This window comes from Falco peregrinus, chromosome 2, assembly GCF_023634155.1.
Source record: "Falco peregrinus isolate bFalPer1 chromosome 2, bFalPer1.pri, whole genome shotgun sequence".
NCBI classification, from domain to species: domain Eukaryota; kingdom Metazoa; phylum Chordata; class Aves; order Falconiformes; family Falconidae; genus Falco; species Falco peregrinus.
The window spans coordinates 44529844-44548772 of NC_073722.1; the positions used below are offsets into that span (position 1 = coordinate 44529844).

Sequence of the window (18929 nt, forward strand, 5' to 3'; positions counted from 1 at the left end):
TGAGGCCGCCCCTCCGCGGCCGTGGTACCGCCCGGCCCCGCCCGCCCCCGCCGCCGGGACCGCGTGGCGCCGCCCGTGGCGCAGCGTCTCTGTCAGCAGAAGGGGACGGAGGGACGGCTGGGGGAGGCTCGCTGGTTCACCATGAAGCCACCCAAGGTGGTGCCGTGGCGGCGGCTGGTTGGGGTCTCCTTCGGGATGTACACGGCCGAGGAGGTCAGGTAAGGCTCCGCCGCAGCGGCGGGCTGGCCGCTTCCCCGCCTCGTGAGTGCCATGGAGGACTACAGCTCCCGGCGTGCCCTGCGGCACGGCGCCGGCCGGCCCCGGCGGGCTGTGGGCGCGCGGCCTGCTGGGACACGTAGTGCGGCTGCGCCTCGGCCCTCGGCAGCCGCTGGCACGGCGGCGGCTCGGCATCCCCCGGCTGTCTGGGGGGCTGCTGGACCCTCTGTGGGGGTTCTCGGGCCCCTTGCGTGGCCTGGGGCCGCTGCGGGTCTTGGAGGAGCGGGGAAGGGGGGGATTCCTTGTGTGGGACTGGGGCGGGCTCGGGGAGAGGGTCTGTGAGGAGGCGGGGCGGCGGCCCCGGGCCCCTCCGGAGAGCCCCGCGCTGGCAGTGGAGACGGGGACAGCGTGGCCGTGGCCGTGTGCTGCCGGCGGCAGGGCCTGTGGGGTGCAGCACGAACTCACTCTGTGAGGGTAAAGGCTGTGCCTCTCCTGGGGGACCTCCCCTGCGGGGGTGTGTTGGCTTCCCCCCCCGCAGTGCCAGCCTGCAGGAGCCCTGCGCTGGTGAGGCAGGGCTTGGTCCTCGGTGGGCACACTGGAAACCTGGCCTGGGATCTGATCCTGAGTGCCTGGCACGGAAGAGACCTTGCTGGTTTCAGCGAGGGGAAAATGCTCAGATATTTTAGCACCAGCATAAGTATCTCGGGGTTGAGGCCTTTGTTGCAGAGGTTGTTTTGCAGCTTTTTCCAGCAGGTTGTGTCTCCTGGAGTTCCAGAGAGCTGTTGGTGTGATGTTAGCACTGTATAGTCAAGTAGATGCAGCTGTCATCGTCTGGGTATTTTTATTGGTTTTAAAATCTCTCCCACTGCTTGAGAGGACACACAGGCAAAATTACTTGACTTCTGAATGAAATGACTTAAGATGTAAAAGAAGTACTTGCTGTGGTGTGATTGTACTCGGACAATGACATTGACAATACAGAAATTCCCACTGCATGCACAAAGTGCCCTCATCAATAAAAAAAATTGTATTTATACGAAATGTCAATGCTGTTTGTACTGTTCAAGTGCCTGTCATGTGGTTGTTTGCTGCCACTGGTTTTTGTTCTTTTCTTTCAACTTCAGGAAACTGAGTGTAAAAGCCATAACAAATCCTCAGTATTTGGATAATGTGGGGAATCCAGCCATTAATGGACTGTACGATCTGGCTTTGGGACCTCCAGACTCCAGAGAAGTTTGTGCAACTTGCATGCAGAACTTCAGCAACTGCCCTGGTCATTTTGGCCATATAGAACTGCCTTTGACTGTCTACAACCCTCTGTTTTTTGATGTATGTATGCTTAATTATTGTCTTGCTGGTGAAATGGGTGATGGCACTCAAGCTGTCGTACAGTTTATAGTCCCTGAAAATAGTAAAGGTGCCGAGGTCTGCTTTTGCTGTCAGTTTAAGTGTAATAACAGAAAATGTAGTAAAAAAAGTTTCTTGTGTCATGGTAGTTCAATACAAATAGACTCCTTAGATTTTTGCAGAATATACACTTTGTGGTAACAGTTATTTTACTCAGTATTGACTAACAAGAGAGAAGGACTTAGCTGATCGCTAAACTATGTGACCTACTGTAGGGTCTTATGCCTTAGTTAAATGGATGACACAGTAAAAATCATTGTTGCCTTTAAACAACTACCACAGGCTTACATGAACAGCTAGCTACTTTTATCCTAGGTTCTCAAGGTGCTTTCTGGACATTCAGGGCTTATTTTTTCTCGGTATAGCTGTGTTGTACATTCTGGCCAGCAGGTCCTCCTATTCCAGAATAATTTATTCTGGAAAACTGGATCAGTGTGGATAGAACCCAACAACCTATCCAGTAGTATGCTGAGTGGCATAATGTGTGTGCCAAGTAAGTGAAAGAATATAGCGTTGTAAGTTTGGTGGCAGCAGACAGTTGAAAAATGCTAAGCTATATAGAAATCCATCTGTCTCTGTAATTAAAAAAAAAAAGGTGGCTGTCAACAAGATTTCCTACATCTGGAAGTCTGGCACACGTGCTTCTCATAGCTTTACAGCTGTTGCATGTACATGGTGTGTGGGATACCTAAATTGGGGCAGAGATTTTATTTGGCGTGCATCTTTTGGGACAGCTGTTATAAGCTTGTTTCGAAAGCTACTGGTGGTGGTGGTCAAACTGCACATTTCTCCTAAGTGTTTCATGCAGATGTTTTTTTCAAAGGGTCATCTTTTAAATATAAAATGAATCCTGGCTGTGAGAGTAGGATTTGCCTTATTTTGGTCTTCTGAAAGTTAGGTGCGTAATCTGATTGTACTTTGTAGCTCTTTCTGGACTCTGAGGAGTGGGGCTATTAGCAGGTGAAGATTCATCTAGCCATAACAGGAACCTGAGCTGGCATGAATTGTCCTCCTGAGGTGCTGATCAGCCTATTTACAGTAGCTGACTCCTGCATAGCCTATTAATTGAGAACAAAAATGTCACTTTCAGATGACTGAAGTTAGATGAGGTCCATCCCACTTCTAGTAGTGTCTCGGCTTTCAAGTAAAATGCTTGTGTTTGAACGAGGAATAAAATCATGCAGTAGTAACTCCTAGTCTTCAGGCCCCTGGTGCTGTGTGTAGCTAGTGTGGGTTGTGTGCAGAGCTATGCTGAATAATAAAATATCAGAATACCTTTTTATGATGAAAAATAATAAAAAAACCAACCACTGATACTTTCCTGAAGCTTGAGGAGAATGTGGTTGCATGAAGAATCTTGAGGGACACTGGTAATGTATTTGTGCCAGAACATTTCATTTTACTAGGTTGGAGTTTTGGGTACTACATTGTCCTTTACAGGACAAACTGTTAGGAACTGTAATCACAGTGCTATGTGAGAGCAGCCTTGGTACCAGAGTTGCTGTAGATACAACAGGATTTTCCTGTATCTGTTAATGTAATTGGCCTGCAGATAGTTTGTCTACAGATCATGCTTTCCATTTGAGTTTGTAACTGAAAGAAATTTTTTTTTTCAGGCCAATTCTTTATGACTAAATTTAACGATTAGTCTAATTTCTCATTTATAGTAGCACTTTCTTTAAGTTCAGATAAATCTATCTACTTGCAAGCCAGTAAGTCTACTAAGCTAACTTCTCCCCCTCTTTTCTTTCCAGAAATTATACCTTCTAATTCGAGGTTCTTGTTTAAATTGTCACATGCTGACATGTACTCGAGCTGTGGTTCACTTATTGCTAAGTCAGCTCAAGGTTCTGGAGAAAGGGTTGCTTCATGCCGTCCATGATCTTGAAGTCATTTTGAACAGGGCAAGTACTATGTATCTCTCCATTCCTTTTCGAGTTGATAGTGCTGTAACTATGGAGCTATCTCAATTTATTTTATTCTGTTTCATTTAGTTTTTAGAGCAATGTGCAGATGCCACAGGTTCAGAAATTGAAGAAGAGTTAAATCACCATGTTCAGGAAATACTACAGAGTTATCAAATAAGAGATCAGTGTTCAAATGTAAGTATAATCAGTGCTTCTCCTGAGTTCTTGGGTTTTGTCCTCTTAAAATAGTAATGTGCAAAAGAAAGTCTGTCTTGGACCATGTAGACTCTAGATTTTCTCCTGGAGTTCTGAACTGTATTATGTTTAGAGGTCTTTGTGGGTGAAATGTCTGAAATTAAGCTTAAAAAGATTTTATTTTCTCTTAGTACAGCTACTGGGTTTCTGGAAAATACACTGTGTAGGGAAATGTTTTGATGGTGTAAATACATAAAAATAATTTGACACTGCTTTCAGTACATTACCGACAGATGTTGATGCTTCTTTGTGTGATGCTTTAGCTCTTTTGAGCTGCAGAACATTTCTTGAGAACTCAGGCATCCAGCAAATTTGCAGAATTTCTTCACAGTGAAATTTTTAGTTATGTAATTGAATTCTCATTTCCATTTAAATGCATTTTAATGTACTTAGTTAGTTAAAGGAGAATGTTAGTAAAGAAAATATTTAAAGGTCTAGCATCTTAAAGCAGGTTTGTTTATAAGCCAAGTTTAATTCTTTAATTCCTTGTTTCAAAACTAACCTTAAGGACTTTTTGTGATCTACCTTCTTAAATCGTCATTAGAGAAAAGCTTTAAAATTCAGTACTGACATGAAAAATAAAGACTATTTATGTAATACATTTAAAAAGGAAGATGGTGAGCATTGAGGGGGTTATTTTTCCAGCAAACATGGGAAGATGATGGAAGAACACTATAGATCAAGGCATGAATTAAATCAATACAAGGATGTGTGTGCATTGATAGTAATAATGTTCATGTTGATAGTTAACACTAATTGTGTAGTGTTTAATCAATAATCCTTATCAAATGTTCTGGTTTATTTTTATTTTCATTATTTTTAAGTCTTTTTTTTTTTTTCTTGTCTTTTTTTTCTTTGTCAGGTCAAAAATGTATGCGAGTGTAGAAATAAACTGATAGCACAGTTCTGGAAAGCACATACGACTTCCAAGAAATGCCCAAACTGCAAGTAAGTTTAACTACATAAGAAAGTAAATAGCTGGTATAAAGTTAAATACAGTGAGTGTTTGTATTAACTTTTTAACTGCCTTTCCTGGTTTCCTTCTTTTTCCTTTAAGATCTAGGAGATCACTGGTGCGAAAAGAGCATAACAGCAAGCTGACAGTAACCTATACTTCTACAGTATACCATAAGTCAGGAGAGGGAAGCATTCTAAGTGAGCCAGCAGGTAAAATATTTGTCTTCTACTCAGTATGTTTGCACTTACTTTCCTGTATTTAAGGTGCACCAGATTCCTAGCAGTGACTATGCACTTGTGACTCATTTATAAGAAAATAAAATAAAACAGTAAGTTCAGCATTAGGGGAGTACCCAACTCCATTAAATTTCTGTGTTTGCAAGCCTTCTGTGCTTTTGCAGCTTCGAGGTCTGTGTATGTCAGGAAAAGAAGTACAAAAGCATAATCTATGTCAACTGATGTGGTTGAAGGACATTTCATTTTTGGCAGGTAGATGATTTTCTGCTAGATTTGTAAAATAGACTAGATAAAAAATTAACTAGAAAGAAGATGACCAGCCTTACTTCAGAAAGAAAATCAGGTAATCCTGAGTCTTATGGAAGAATTTTTTTGTAAAGGGGAAAAGACAGAAAAGAAAGCAGATGACATTTCCCAGGCTTAATTGACCTGGTGTTTGAATCACTTTAAACTTTTTTCCTCTTGTATCCTCGATCCTTTACACACGCAGGTAGAATTAAAGTAGATTTGTGTGTGCGTTATTTAATCCTTTAGAGAAAATTCATATAGCAAGCTTATTCCATTTGCTCATCTGTGATTTGAGTACTAGATTAAATCTCTGGAGTTGTGGCTGAAGAAGCACAACGTGGATGATGGGTTTTAAAGCAGAAAGGTCAGATCTCTGCTTTAACATCCTGTTCATAACATTTAGGTTCCTATTCATGATACATTCAACAAAGGCAGAAAAGTCTGCGTATCCCAGTGTTACTACTTTTGAGTGACAGCTATGATTTCACTGCATTAAATTGTATGATACTGCTTTGAGCTTTTTATTTGAGCCCCTTTAGGTGTGTCCACACTCTGGGACATGTTTTATTATGCTAGTGAAGAATTGAATTGATGTTTCAGTGTGGAAAAATCTGTATTTCTGGCCTTAAGTCAAAAGAAGAGTTCTGAGATCATGAGATAATTGCCTTTCATCAAGTCATGTACTTTGGCTTCCCTGGGACACAAGGAGCTGGCCTACAAGAGAAATGGGAATTGAGACCCAAAATCTCTGGCTTTTTAAATAGCAAACCCATAGGTTTTCTTTCCCTGCCAAAATATGGCTAACCTAGACTCTTAAGTTACAATATAGATGGGTTGCTGACTGTCACTGTTGTCTCATCCGTTTGGGTATTTCATGGGAACCTTGATCTCACTGGTAATGTTTGAATCCCACTTCTGTGTTTCCCAGCTGTAGGTTGACTTGTAATTAGTGTTTTGGTCAGTGGCCGAGATCATTTGAAAAAGGAGTCCAGCTCACCATTAATCAAACAAAGCGTATGCTTTAGATGTTAAAGTTGAGTTGTGTTTCAGTTGGTTACATTGATATCCATTAATCACAGAAATGGCTGGTTTTTCCAATCCTGGGAAGGCTTGCTCTTTTTAATTTCGTATTGCCAAAGCAGGCATTTTAATAATTTTTTTGTAGATGTCAGCCAGTGTATTTTGCATGTATTTCCATTTCTTCTCTGAGCTGGAAGCCCTTATCATTGTAAGCAAAAAAACTTTCAAAGTAACCTCTTGTGATTATTTTTTTAACTTTTTTTTTCGCCAGGTATTGATGAAAGCAAATTAGGGAAGAGAGGATACCTGACGCCGATGACTGCCAAGGAATACATACTGGCTTTGTGGAGGAATGAAGGTAATGACTGTTAAAAGCAACATTACTTTGCTTTCTGTTATCCTTTAGTGGACAGGGTCTGCAAATATTCCTGTATGAACTCCTTGTCAGATCTTTGCCTTTTGCCTTGAGGGCTCCTGGCAGCAAGATAGATTTTATGACAGGAGAACTGGTAGCTAGTGAATGCAGTGAGTTGAGTTCAGTAGATAGTTTGATCGGCTCTTCTTAAACTGTGGTTCCCCACAAATCACGATTGTTGTTTACAGAGAATTTGATGCTCATATGGTGCTACACCTAATATTCCCCACAGCTACATTGGTTAAACACTGAGGATGTATTTAGCGATCTTTTCTAAGTTCCCTGTACTCTGAATCTGACTGCATTTGCCAGGAAAAACCAAAGCAGTTTCATGACCAGTCACAGCTAGTAGCTGGAAACTGTTTCTTCCTGCTGTTTTGCTTTTTCCTTTTCCTATACTCTAATTCTATTTAGAGTTGTTTCTAAAATAACATGTATGTGACCAAAAATAACAATGGCAGTTCTTTCTAAAGTATGTCTAAATGTTTTTATTTCAAGCAAGCTTGCTGGTATTTAACTTAGCAGGTTTTTTTGACTTCATTGACCAACTGCATCTGGGGGTTTGAATTCCCAAACAATAGCAGTGATAATGAATTTACATTTTCTATTGTATCTTTTTAGGTTTCTTTTTGCGTTATCTCTTCCCTGGGATGGATCCCCATGAGAGCTTGGAATTCAGTCCAGAGATGTTTTTTTTAGACCTACTTGTGGTTCCACCTTCAAGGTAAAATTTCTGTCAAAAAACTTTTGTAGGAATCACGGGGTTTAGCACAAACTTTTTGCAGGAGTCAGAGATGCAAGCATCTATAGTACAGACAGTGATCTGCTGAAGTATCAGTGGAGTGTTTAAAAAAAAATAATATCACAGCAGTAACTGATGGTAAGCTTTATTATAACTCCAGATGAGTTTGTTAAAGGACTGAAATACTAATTATGAAAAAAAAAATGTTAGTATTTTAAATCACTGCAGAATATTTTAATTGTATAGTGCTGGTAGATTTTCTTGTTGAGGAATCAGTCCTCTTTTATGACTGTCTGAGTATGATACAGTAATTTTTAAATGCTCGCTGTTAGTTTATAGGGATTATTTTTCATGCGCTGAAGGCTTAGCTTAGAATGTTTGAGATTTATCATGCTACTTTTTGGTGAATTTTATCTTCTAAAGTTACTTTGATCTGCTGTAGGTATCGTCCCATAAATCGTGTTGGAGACCGACTGTTTACAAATGGTCAGACTGTGAACTTGCAGGCTGTCATGAAAGATGCCAAAATGATACGGAAGCTGTTGGTTTTCATGGCAAAACAACAATGTCAGCCAATGAAAATTGCAGAAGAAGAAATCCAAACAGTAAGAGTTGGTGGTTATCTTATTCTTTGTTTTTTGGATATATGGGCTGGGTTCAGGTAGGCTGCTGTTTAAACTGTTCCAGTAACAGTTTTAGCCTGGGCTGTTGGTGTGTGTGCTGTTGGACATGTTCTCCATAGGTTAATTGTCTCCTCCCCCATTTGCCTCTTTCCAGTCACCTGCCTGGTACAAAGGGGAAAAACATTTTCCTCAAACTCCTTTAGTCATGGTTTTTGTATTAGATCACTGTATGTGAGACATGGTGGACTCCAGTTACTGGAGAGTGAAAGATGTACTGCACAAACAGTTCACAGTAAAACTTTCCCCACATCTCATTGAATGAAAAATGATGTGGGGGATAAAAGCCACTTTATCTTCTAAGCCTAGCAGAGCCAACTGTGATCTTGGTTATTTTTGGCCATTGATGTCTAAATGAAATCAAAATATTCACAAATAACCTTAATTAGTAACAATGCCTGTTTGCTACCGACCAGTTCACATGGTCAAATAGTAGTAAATAATAATGTATGTCACCATGCTTCTTTTCATATTTGTCCATGAGTTGTATTATTGAGAGTTCTTTGATACTGGAGTTAGTTTCAGCTGAATTTGATATACATCTTAAGTGTAAAACATTTTGAAAACATCTGTAGTTACTCAGAATTGAGCCACTAGGTGGAGATATGTTCTTAAAATGTTTGACGGGTCAGAAGGTTTATGCGTTTCGGATGCAAGAGGTTTACTGACCTTTAGACTGTGAAATCAAAGTAATGTGGGTGACAAAAGCTCTTGGATTTACATCATTTTTATGTAAGGATAGGACTTCCTAGAGGCACACTGATTTTGTAGCATGGACTGACTAACCAGTAACATCTAATTTGGGAAGAGGACTGTCACGAGGAGATGATTGGTTAGCAATCATCTTTAAAATCCCACTGGTATATGTAGCTGTGGTATTTGGAGATCTCCCATCCAGACCTGTCTGAGGCACTTGGTTGTAATAATTTGAAAGTTACTTTACATTGTTAATGTAAATGGTTTGTTTGTTTGTTTTTAATTAGTGTCTTTAACATGTTGTGAAATAGTGGCCAATGTTCCATTTGCTATTGTCGTGGTTTAACCCCTGGCCGGCAACCAAGCACCACAAAGCGGCTTGCTCACTCCCCCCCACCCAGAGGGATGGGAAGGAGGATCGGAAAGGAACGTAAAACTCAAGGGCCTTAAGAACGATTTAATAGGTAAAGCAAAAGCCTCGCATGCAAGCAAGGAAAACAAGGAATTCATTCACCACTTCCCATGGGCAGGCAGGTGTTCAGCCATCCCCAGGGAAGCTGGGCTCCATCATGTGTAACGGTTACTCAGGAAGACAAATGCCATAATGCCAGGTGTCCCCACTTTCCTTCTTCTTCCCCCAGTTTATGTACTCAGCATGACATCATATGGTATGGAATACCTCTTCGGCCAGCTTGGGTTACCTGTCCTGGCTGTGTCCCCTCCCAGTTTCCTGTGCCCCTCAAGCCCTCTGGCTGGCAGGGCCTAAGGAACTGAAAAGTCCTTGATTTAGTATAAACATCACCAGCAACAACTAAGAATATCGGTGTCCTATCAACATTGTTCTCACATCACAGCCAAAACACAGAAGTGAACTACTAAGAGGAAAATTAACTCTATCAAAGCTGAAACCGGGACAGCTATTTAATACTATAATTTCAGCCTAGTAAATAGAAGGTATTTTTTATGAAGTCCAAGTTGTTAATTTCTGTTTCTGTAGGAGACAGGAGACAATGATGACCCTCTGGACCATTCTGTCCTGACGATGATTCCAGGACAAACCATTGCAGATAAGCTGTACAACGCCTGGATTCGTCTTCAGAGCCATGTCAACATTGTATTTGATAGTGACATGGACAAACTAATGACAGAAAAATACCCTGGTATCCGTCAGGTGGGTAGCAGTCTTAGAGACTCTGGACTTTGTGTGTCCAGACATTTAAGAGAAGTTGTTGCAATAAGAAAAAGTGAAGTATTTGTGGTTAGTATGTAGGCGTTTTCATGATACTCATCACAATGTCTGGACATCTGTCTGATGTTGCATGCTTTCACGTTTTAATCATTAACTTCTGTTTTCAAAGCTATTAGAGAAAAAGGAAGGACTGTTCCGCAAGCACATGATGGGAAAGCGTGTGGATTTTGCTGCTCGATCAGTCATTTGCCCCGATATGTACATTGGTACCAATGAGATTGGCATTCCTATGGTAAGAATAAATGAGTGTTTCTTTTTGGTGCAGCTGGGGACTGAACTACACTGTAGCACTTGCAGCTACATAGCAAGCAGTTTAAAATGTAGAGATTTTCCAACTCATCTGTCCTCCTTCCTCCCCAGTGTGTCATTGCTGTGCGTTACTACTATGTGTTAATAAAGAAGAAGCATTGAAGAGCAGGAATTCACCATTATAGTGAACATCACATTTTGGGAAAGCGGATTAAAAAAAAAATAAAATATGTGCTTGCTTCCTGGGTTATGAATTGATGCAAATTTTATAAGTGGAACCTGTTTCTCCTGTGGTCTTTGTACAGTGTATCTTATAACAGCTATGGAAGCCTTTAATAAAAGGTCATAATAATGTCACCAACTTCATTCATCCTTGATGATTTTTAACTACACAGATAGGACACCAAGCCTGAATTCGAGCTTTTCATTATATCATTTTTTCTGCTTGCCTATCTGCAAATAGTGGACCTGGTGATAATGCACTTTTTCTCTGTATTTGTTGATTGGTTTGCAGAATTTAAAATCGTGCTTGCCTTTTTATTTAATTGCTAACTGGGGTTTTCTTTTCTACTGCAGTAGAACAGTGTAAAAAGGACATTGTTTCTATTCTTATGGTAGAGGATTTTAAAAAAGAAATGTATTTATTTGGCATGACAGTGGATTGAAGGGGAGATGCATCCAAGAGCTTGAAGTAATTTATCTTTATATTGTATGAGTTATCATTTGACAGTTTTCTCAGTGACTTAGTACTGTTCTAAGCCAAATTTGAACAGCTTTTTATATCTCTCCTCTTTCCCTCCTGTCTAGGTATTTGCTACCAAACTGACTTACCCACAGCCAGTCACTCCCTGGAATGTCAAAGAGCTGAGGCAGGCTGTCATAAATGGCCCAAAGGTTCACCCTGGAGCCTCCATGGTCATTAATGAAGATGGATCTCGCACAGTGTTGAGTGCGAGCAGCCTGACCCAGAGGGAAGCCATAGCTAAGCAGCTCCTCACTCCTTCTTCAGGTGCACCCCAATCAGGACTGAAGATTGTGAGTGTGACCGAGGGATTGTTGGAGCTGTTCTACATCTGTAGTGTTTTTCTTAAACTGCTACTACTACTACTGTCCTTGCTAGTGATTCCAACAGACCTGCTCACAAAGACTCCCAGGGCAGGGTTATCTTGTCTTTTAGTAGATGGCTGAGGAAAAGTTGGGGGGTGTTTGGGAAGCAAAGCTTGATACTTTTTCAAATTCTATAAACTGTTTTTCCATCCTGAATTTTACTCTTCCTTAATATGCAGTGTGTGGCATTCATCTGGCCAAGATGCAGAGTCTGTATTTTACAGCTGACTATTCCTGGGAAATGTTAGCAGTATGGAAGATAAAATACTGCTTTCATCTTATGCTTCTATATCCCCCTGCCTCCCTGTCCTTCTCAGAAAAATCTATCTTTTTTTCCTCTCCTTTTGAAATATGAAATAGGTTCTGTATTTGGAGCAGTTTTTTGGTGGTAGTCCTGGAGGCTGAAATTCAGTATACTTGTAGAGTAGGTACAACACAAGCAGTTGATGTGACGTCTTCCAGAGCGGGATGTACAAAGTAGAGTCCTCCGTTCCGTGTCAGCCATGCTGGCAGTGGCACTGACCGGGAAGGCTGTGTTGTAGTGCTGACTGCTATAACCCGGAGTCCATCTTCCCATCACCATCTTGTTTTACAGATGACAAACCAAGAGACAACCACACTGATATCCACCTGTTTGTACAGGCATTAACACTTGAGAAATGCTTAGTGCTTACACCAGTTGTTTCTTCGTAGCTGCTGGAGGGTTTGAGTTCTCTGTGCTACAGCTTAACCAGCCTTTGAAACTTCTTAACTATCTCCATCCCTTGCAAGAGTGAGAACTTACTATTTAGCTGGTAGGGCAAAAGTTTTGGTGATGAATAGTCTTTTTGATGTCTGTTATGTATATCCTTGTCTCTGTTAGAGACATGGTAGAGATTTAATATTTAAGACTATTTCTGTGATGCCAGTTCTCTCAACCTGTCACAGAGGTAAACAACAGTATTTAGACTGTACAGCTTATCATATTCATGTTGATAATCACTTAAATAGCTATATGGGTGTTAGAAATTAAAATGACACTGTTTTGAGAGACTGTTCTAGATAAGAATATATTGTCTTTTACTCAAACCTGAAGTTACAACTCGGAGATCTTTGCTTCAGCTACTGGGTCATATTATTACCTAATTGTAGGGTGTCCCGTGCTGGGTGTACGGTGACAGGTATTCTCAATTCAGCCCAGTGGGTTTTGGATTAATAGTTTATTTTCTCGTTTACAAATGGCATAGTTGTCTTTCTTTTTCAGTCTTTGATTGCTATATTGCCAAGGGAGAGGAGAGATTGGTAGTGTGTGGCTTCCATGCTGTTAACTTGGTTTGATCACTGTGGTCTGTGTGAGTTAATGGAGGATACGCAGCCTTAAGAGTGTGGTTTGGTGGAGAGCAGGGGCTGTTCAGGGCCAAGTAGTTTTGATTCTCTCTTACAGAGTTTTGCACAGAACATAAGTACTGGAAAGGAAATGTTTTGGATGTGTGCATATTTTAAGATGGAGTCTTTTCAGAAGTATGCGTGGAAGTGCCTTATAAGCAGCAACCAAAATTCTCTTGCAGGTATGTCGACATATTAAAAATGGAGATGTCCTTTTACTGAACCGCCAGCCCACTCTTCATAGACCTTCCATCCAAGCTCACCGAGCCCGAATCCTGCCTGGAGAAAAAGTGCTGAGGCTTCACTATGCCAACTGCAAGGCTTACAATGCTGATTTTGATGGTGATGAAATGAATGCCCATTTTCCACAGAGCGAGCTGGGCAGAGCAGAAGCCTATACCTTAGCCTTTACTGATGAACAGTATCTGGTCCCAAAGGTGAATAAAACTGTCAGATAAATTTATTCCTATGTGAAATCAGTTTGTTTGACTTGTTTGGTTGGTTTGTCTAATGATAAATGAGATAGATTGATTCCCCCTCCCTCCCTTTATTTTTTAAAATTTATTCCTGGTTTCTGTTCTGTCTCCACTTGCAGTTCTCTTTGTCTAAAGAAGGCCCAGTACATCCAAAAAATGTGGTCCTTTTAATGTGTATGTCCATAAGAGATTTAATAGATAGTTATGCTGTGATGTTGAGTTCTTGACAAGTTACTTTAGTGCTTTTATCCAGCTGGAATACTTTGGGGAGCTGCTAGCATGTGACATTATGCCACCCTTTTTCTTGTTATCTCTTTAGGATGGGAAGCCGCTTCCTGGCTTGATCCAGGATCACATGATTTCTGGAGTCAGCATGACAATCCGGGGCTGCTTTTTCACCAGAGAGCAATATATGGAGCTTGTTTACCGAGGACTAACAGACAAAAAAGGAAGAATTAAAATCTTTCCTCCTGCCATTATGAAACCACAGCGACTGTGGACAGGAAAGCAGGTAGTTTATAACTTAATTAGCTTGAGCAATGCTGGTGGTTCCAAAGTGAGCAGAATGCTAATGTTAAAACCAGTGCTGCTGAGGGTTGCTGAAAAGCCAGATTCCATCATCTAAATCAACACCAGGTAGATGTTGGTGTGTGTTACTGAGCTATGAGAGTCCTCTTTCATTTAAAATGACAATACAAGAATAGCACGCTGAACAGCATTGCAGACAGAAGTATAAAGCTGCAGTTTACAGGCATGGGAGCAGAGAAGGAATTTGTTGTTGATTATAGTAAACTAAGCTATGCCAGTCAGAGCTTTTAAATCTCTGAACTTAAAAGGCTGTAGTAAATAAATGTTTTGGTGTTTGACTTTTTGGTTGAGGTCATTGTTAGATGGATGTAATACCTAGGAAGCCCAAGCAAATGCTCCATTTTCCACTATTTAAGAGAGTTTAACTTTCAAGCCAAGTATTATGTCTCCTCATAGCAAAGGAAATTCTCTGCCAGTTTTTAGACAACTTTTTTTTTTTTTTTAATTAATATATCTGTCTAATTATTGGAAAAATCTTTGGTGCCATATGTTTCTGAATAATTATGTGTCTTAGCTCATTGATCTTTCAAAGACTAGAGTAGCAAGAGGATATTCCTGTTTTGTAAATGTCAGATTTCCAGGCTTTCAAAGCTTTGCTGTCAGTGGAAAAAAATACGTATGGGATGTTGCTTTTCTCCTCTGTGCCAGATTCTTTATGTTAAGAAGGAAATACAGGAAATAGTTTCTGCCACTCTTCCTGCTTCTCTATAGGTTGTTTCTACATTGTTAATAAACATCATTCCAGAAAACCACGTCCCACTGAATTTGACTGGCAAAGCTAAGATTGGTCCAAGAGCCTGGGTAAAGGGACCTGCAAACAGATGTCTAAATCTTGATTCAATGTGTGAATCTCAGGTATGCTGGGGCAGGAGCTCTGGAAATTGGGCTGGGCTGTAGTGTTAAGAAAATTGTGTGTAAAGTAGAGGAATGGGAAGCAGGCAGGTGACAAAATTAAAAGCAGATATTGTGCAACAGTTACTGCCAGAGGGTGGTGATGAGAGGATAGGCCTGGGGATCAGGAAAAACTCTGTTCTCATCCTGACTGATGGAGATTCCATCTGTTTTTGTTAGACCATGTGTGTGTCTTCATTGTTTGACTTCATAGGTGGAAAAATACAGATGCTGTTAGAAGTTTTATTTCTACTATAAATTCTGGAAGTATAGATAATCTGACCGTATTTGACTCTTTTAAAACTTAAACGTATTTTCATATAGGTTACACAGAAAAACCTGTAGAGTTTGTAGTAAGATCAAAATTTCTGTTTTCCTGAATACCTGTGGTTTTATTTTTCAGGTTATTATTAGAAATGGGGAATTACTGTGTGGAGTCTTGGACAAGGCTCACTTTGGCAGCTCTGCCTATGGCCTGGTCCACTGTTGCTATGAAATCTATGGGGGTGAAACCAGTGGGAAAGTGTTAACGTGTCTAGGACGCCTCTTTACTGCTTATTTGCAGCTGTACAGGGGATTTACAATGGGTGAGTATCACAAGGAGTAATTCACCAGTGCTGTAGTGCAGCACCTTCTAAGATATAAAACAGACACTGGGCATAATACGTGCTAAGTGTGCTGTAAATATAATTTTGCAAGACTGTCCTTGAGTGGGATTGCTGTTTGCCAGCCTTTTTTTTTTTTATTTTATTTTTTTGTCTTGTTTTATTCTGGTTGGTGCATAGCTGGCCTTCTAAGCATAAAGAGAAAGTGTAATCCTGAGTATGACCATCAAGTTCTCTCTTCTACCCTGCCTAGTCAAAGCATACACAGTCTAGATGTCTTGTGTTGAAGTTTTGTTTAGATCAAAAGCTCCTAGGAGTCTGTTATTTTTACTTCTTTGAAAAAGAATTGTTGCATAGAAACCAGAACAGCTGACAAAGCGAGGTGGAAGATCTTTGAGGGGTTATTCATCAAGTCTTGCATATTTCGTTCTACTGTAAATCTTTTGGTAAATGTTTGACTTCCATTATGGCTTTGCAAACTCATACAGAAATGCACTTGGCACGCAATAAAAATTTGACCCTTATATTACTCTCTTCTTGCAGTAGTTGAAATATTTCAAATTACCATATAGAGCTTTACAAGATGTTTTTATACTAATGAAATACAGTATATAGCAGCAGAAGGGTTTACATTGGCTCTTATCTGAAGGGATAGTATGTTCACTTAGAGGTACGTAGACACAGTCAACTGGCAGACAGCAGTAGTGAGGAACCAACAGACTGCGGTGGGCTGAGTTAAAAGAATGGAGATCTTTGAAGCGAGGAAGGTAAATAATTGACCAAGACATGGAAAATATGTCTTGAGAGCCAGGGTGTAAAAAACTTAGGAAAAGATTATGAGCCTGGGATCACAAGGTAGTTAAAACATCAGAAAAAGAGATCAGAAAAAGAAAATGGCTTCTCCCTCAAAAAGCCACTCAGAATTTTTTTTTCTTGTTAAATTGGAGTTAGTCTCAGGTTAAGAGTTGCTATATATTTAATTGTGACTTTCTTTTCTAGCTCTCTGCTCTCAAAATCTCTGATGCCAAATGTGGTTCCTTCCACAATTCTTTCTGGGTTCAGATTGTTATGTGCTCTATTTTTCTTTAACAGGGATTGAAGATATTTTGGTTAAACCTCAAGCAGACCACAAAAGAAAAAAAATCATTGCAAAGTCAAGGCAGCGTGGTATTGAAGTAAGTCTGTCTTGCAGAATTTTTTTTCCCCCCATAATTTTTTTTTTTTTTTTAAATCCTGCCCTGTTTAATCATGCCTGCTTTGCACCTAACCCCCCTATATTTTAATTTCAGGCTGTTAGAGCTGCTCTTAATTTGCCAGAAACAGCATCATGTGAGGAGGTCCAAGAGAAATGGCAGGATGCCCATCTCTGCAAAGACCAGAGGGATTTTAACATGGTTGATCTGAAATTCAAGGAGGAAGTAAACAATTACAACAATGAAGTTAACAAGGTTGACATCAAGGCATCCGTGTATACTAATCTTGTTTGGAGACTTTCTTACTAAGTTAATGTCGATGAGGGGTGCCTGACTGTTCAGAGGCTGAAGCTTTCCATCTTCCTCCAGTATGAGTCTTCACATACTGCCTGGCCACGTCAGCCTTGTCCTCCCTGAATGAGAAGATGGCTTAATATCCAAGACACTTTAAAAATTATGAATAGGAATGATTGTGATTGCTCTTTGTTTCACTTTCTTAAAGCCTTCAACAGGAATTGCTTTGGTTGATTATTTTATTAATAATGGTTTGGTTTTGTTCCCTTCACCCCACCACAACTCTTTAGGTGTGTATGCCCCTTGGTCTGCACAGGAGCTTTCCTGAGAACAATTTGCAGTTGATGGTACAGTCAGGAGCCAAAGGATCGACTGTAAATACAATGCAGGTAATGGCTGCTAGAATATTTAGCAGCTACATGTGATTTGTCCTAGAATGTAAGCTATTGAGAAGTATATTTAATACAAAAACATCTTTATTTTTGGAGAATAGAGGCCTTTGGCATGGAAAAAATTTAGAGGAATGTAATAAAGACCTCAGTGGGTGATGGAGGACAGTCAATATTTATTGTAACCTTCTCTTTTTTTAATCAGTTTTCAGTACATTAGGATTTATAGAAACATCAGACCTTCTTTTTAGAAGGAATGCTGCAGATTGTACGAACAGTCCTACTGTAGGAGAAAGAACTTTTCCAGGTCTGTGTTGGAGACTGACTCTTTTTTCATCTTCCACTACTGAATAGGAACAACTAAATCTTACTTTGATTTTGGTAGAAATGGCAAGGATGCTTTTTCATTTTGCCTTTTGAAACACAGACACCAAGAAGAAATACTATATAAAAAGGCCATCTAAAATTCTGTCTCTGATGAGAGAGAATGACCAAAGCTCAAGAGAGAGAGGGTTTTGTTTTGGGGTTTTTTGTGTGCTGATTTTAGTACACTGCTGAGAGGTGGTGAGGGTAATGTAGGGACCAATAATATATTTACAATTTTTTTAGTTTCACATCTCTTTGTATTAAAATGAGCATACAGGATGAGAATGGAAATGAGTCAGGGCAGTTGAATACAACTTTAAAAGACCAGAGGAGACCTACATGCCTTTTATGCCCATCAGTAGCAAGAACATTTAATGAACATGTTGACACTTAGTTAGAGAACTTTTAATGAATGTTTTCATTTTTTTACTGTGTTTTTCAAGAAAAATTGTTGAACTTACGTAGCAAATAGTTGGGTAGAAAAGTGATGCTTCTTTTTTTCCGCTGTCTGCATTTAGATTTCTTGTTTGCTGGGACAAATTGAGTTGGAAGGTCGAAGACCCCCACTAATGGCATCTGGCAAATCACTGCCATGTTTCCAGCCTTATGATTTTTCCCCTAGCTCAGGGGGATTTGTGACTGGCAGATTTCTCACTGGGATCAAACCTTCTGTAAGTTTAATACTGCTTGTGCTTATACTGAAGTTTATTTAAATCTTGGTATTTTAATGTAGTGTCTGTGATTATAGATAAATTGACTTTATTCACTCTACTTTCATATGTAGCTTTTGAGAAAGGGCATAAATTGCCAGTCTTGGTATACTTCTCAGCAGAATGCTGATGGCATTGTGCTTCTGTTTAGGAATTCTTCTTTCACTGCATGGCTGGCAGGGAAGGTCTTGTGGATACAGCTGTCAAAACCAGCCGTTCTGGGTACCTACAAAGGTAAGAGGCTTGGTTTAGAATTTGAGCCTTTAAAAGGCCCTTTTGTTTTCTTGGTTTCTGGGTTTTGGGTTGGTTTTGGTTACTTTGTAGAATACTGTAGGCTGGAAGGAGTGCCTGTATTATATTAACTTCAGTGTACTTGCTTTTTAGGAAAATGTTTACTGAGTATTAAATGCTTGTTCTAAGGCCAACTTTCTAAAGGACTAGACCAAGTGCAACTTAACTTCATCATCTCTTAAGTTATCTCAGACACGTAGTATCATCAATGTTTCCTTTTGGAAAAATATTTCTCCTGGTACAAGTAAAGATGCACAAATTCCAGGCAACGCTGTTTTTTCGTGACCACATTGTGTGGCCCTTGTCTTTATTCAGGCAACACCTCCAATATATAGA

General features: G+C 40.1%; 1 protein-coding gene across 2 annotated transcripts in view; it reads left to right on the forward strand.

Annotated features, from left to right (window-relative positions):
* The first annotated feature begins 25 nt into the window (after window positions 1–25).
* Window positions 26–18929, forward strand: part of POLR1A (RNA polymerase I subunit A) — a 34348-nt gene continuing 15444 nt past the window's right edge. For both annotated transcript variants that reach the window (XM_055795987.1, XM_055795989.1), the window contains exons 1-21: window positions 26–218; window positions 1341–1545; window positions 3378–3527; window positions 3618–3725; window positions 4648–4733; window positions 4843–4952; window positions 6559–6645; window positions 7324–7426; window positions 7887–8049; window positions 9818–9991; window positions 10179–10301; window positions 11126–11353; window positions 12973–13227; window positions 13586–13777; window positions 14566–14709; window positions 15149–15332; window positions 16443–16525; window positions 16640–16798; window positions 17128–17226; window positions 18111–18263; window positions 18454–18536. In XM_055795987.1, coding sequence (XP_055651962.1) covers window positions 142–218; window positions 1341–1545; window positions 3378–3527; window positions 3618–3725; window positions 4648–4733; window positions 4843–4952; window positions 6559–6645; window positions 7324–7426; window positions 7887–8049; window positions 9818–9991; window positions 10179–10301; window positions 11126–11353; window positions 12973–13227; window positions 13586–13777; window positions 14566–14709; window positions 15149–15332; window positions 16443–16525; window positions 16640–16798; window positions 17128–17226; window positions 18111–18263; window positions 18454–18536 — 2966 coding nt within the window. In that variant the 5' untranslated portion in view covers window positions 26–141. The remainder of the gene's footprint in view (window positions 219–1340; window positions 1546–3377; window positions 3528–3617; window positions 3726–4647; window positions 4734–4842; window positions 4953–6558; window positions 6646–7323; window positions 7427–7886; window positions 8050–9817; window positions 9992–10178; window positions 10302–11125; window positions 11354–12972; window positions 13228–13585; window positions 13778–14565; window positions 14710–15148; window positions 15333–16442; window positions 16526–16639; window positions 16799–17127; window positions 17227–18110; window positions 18264–18453; window positions 18537–18929) is intronic.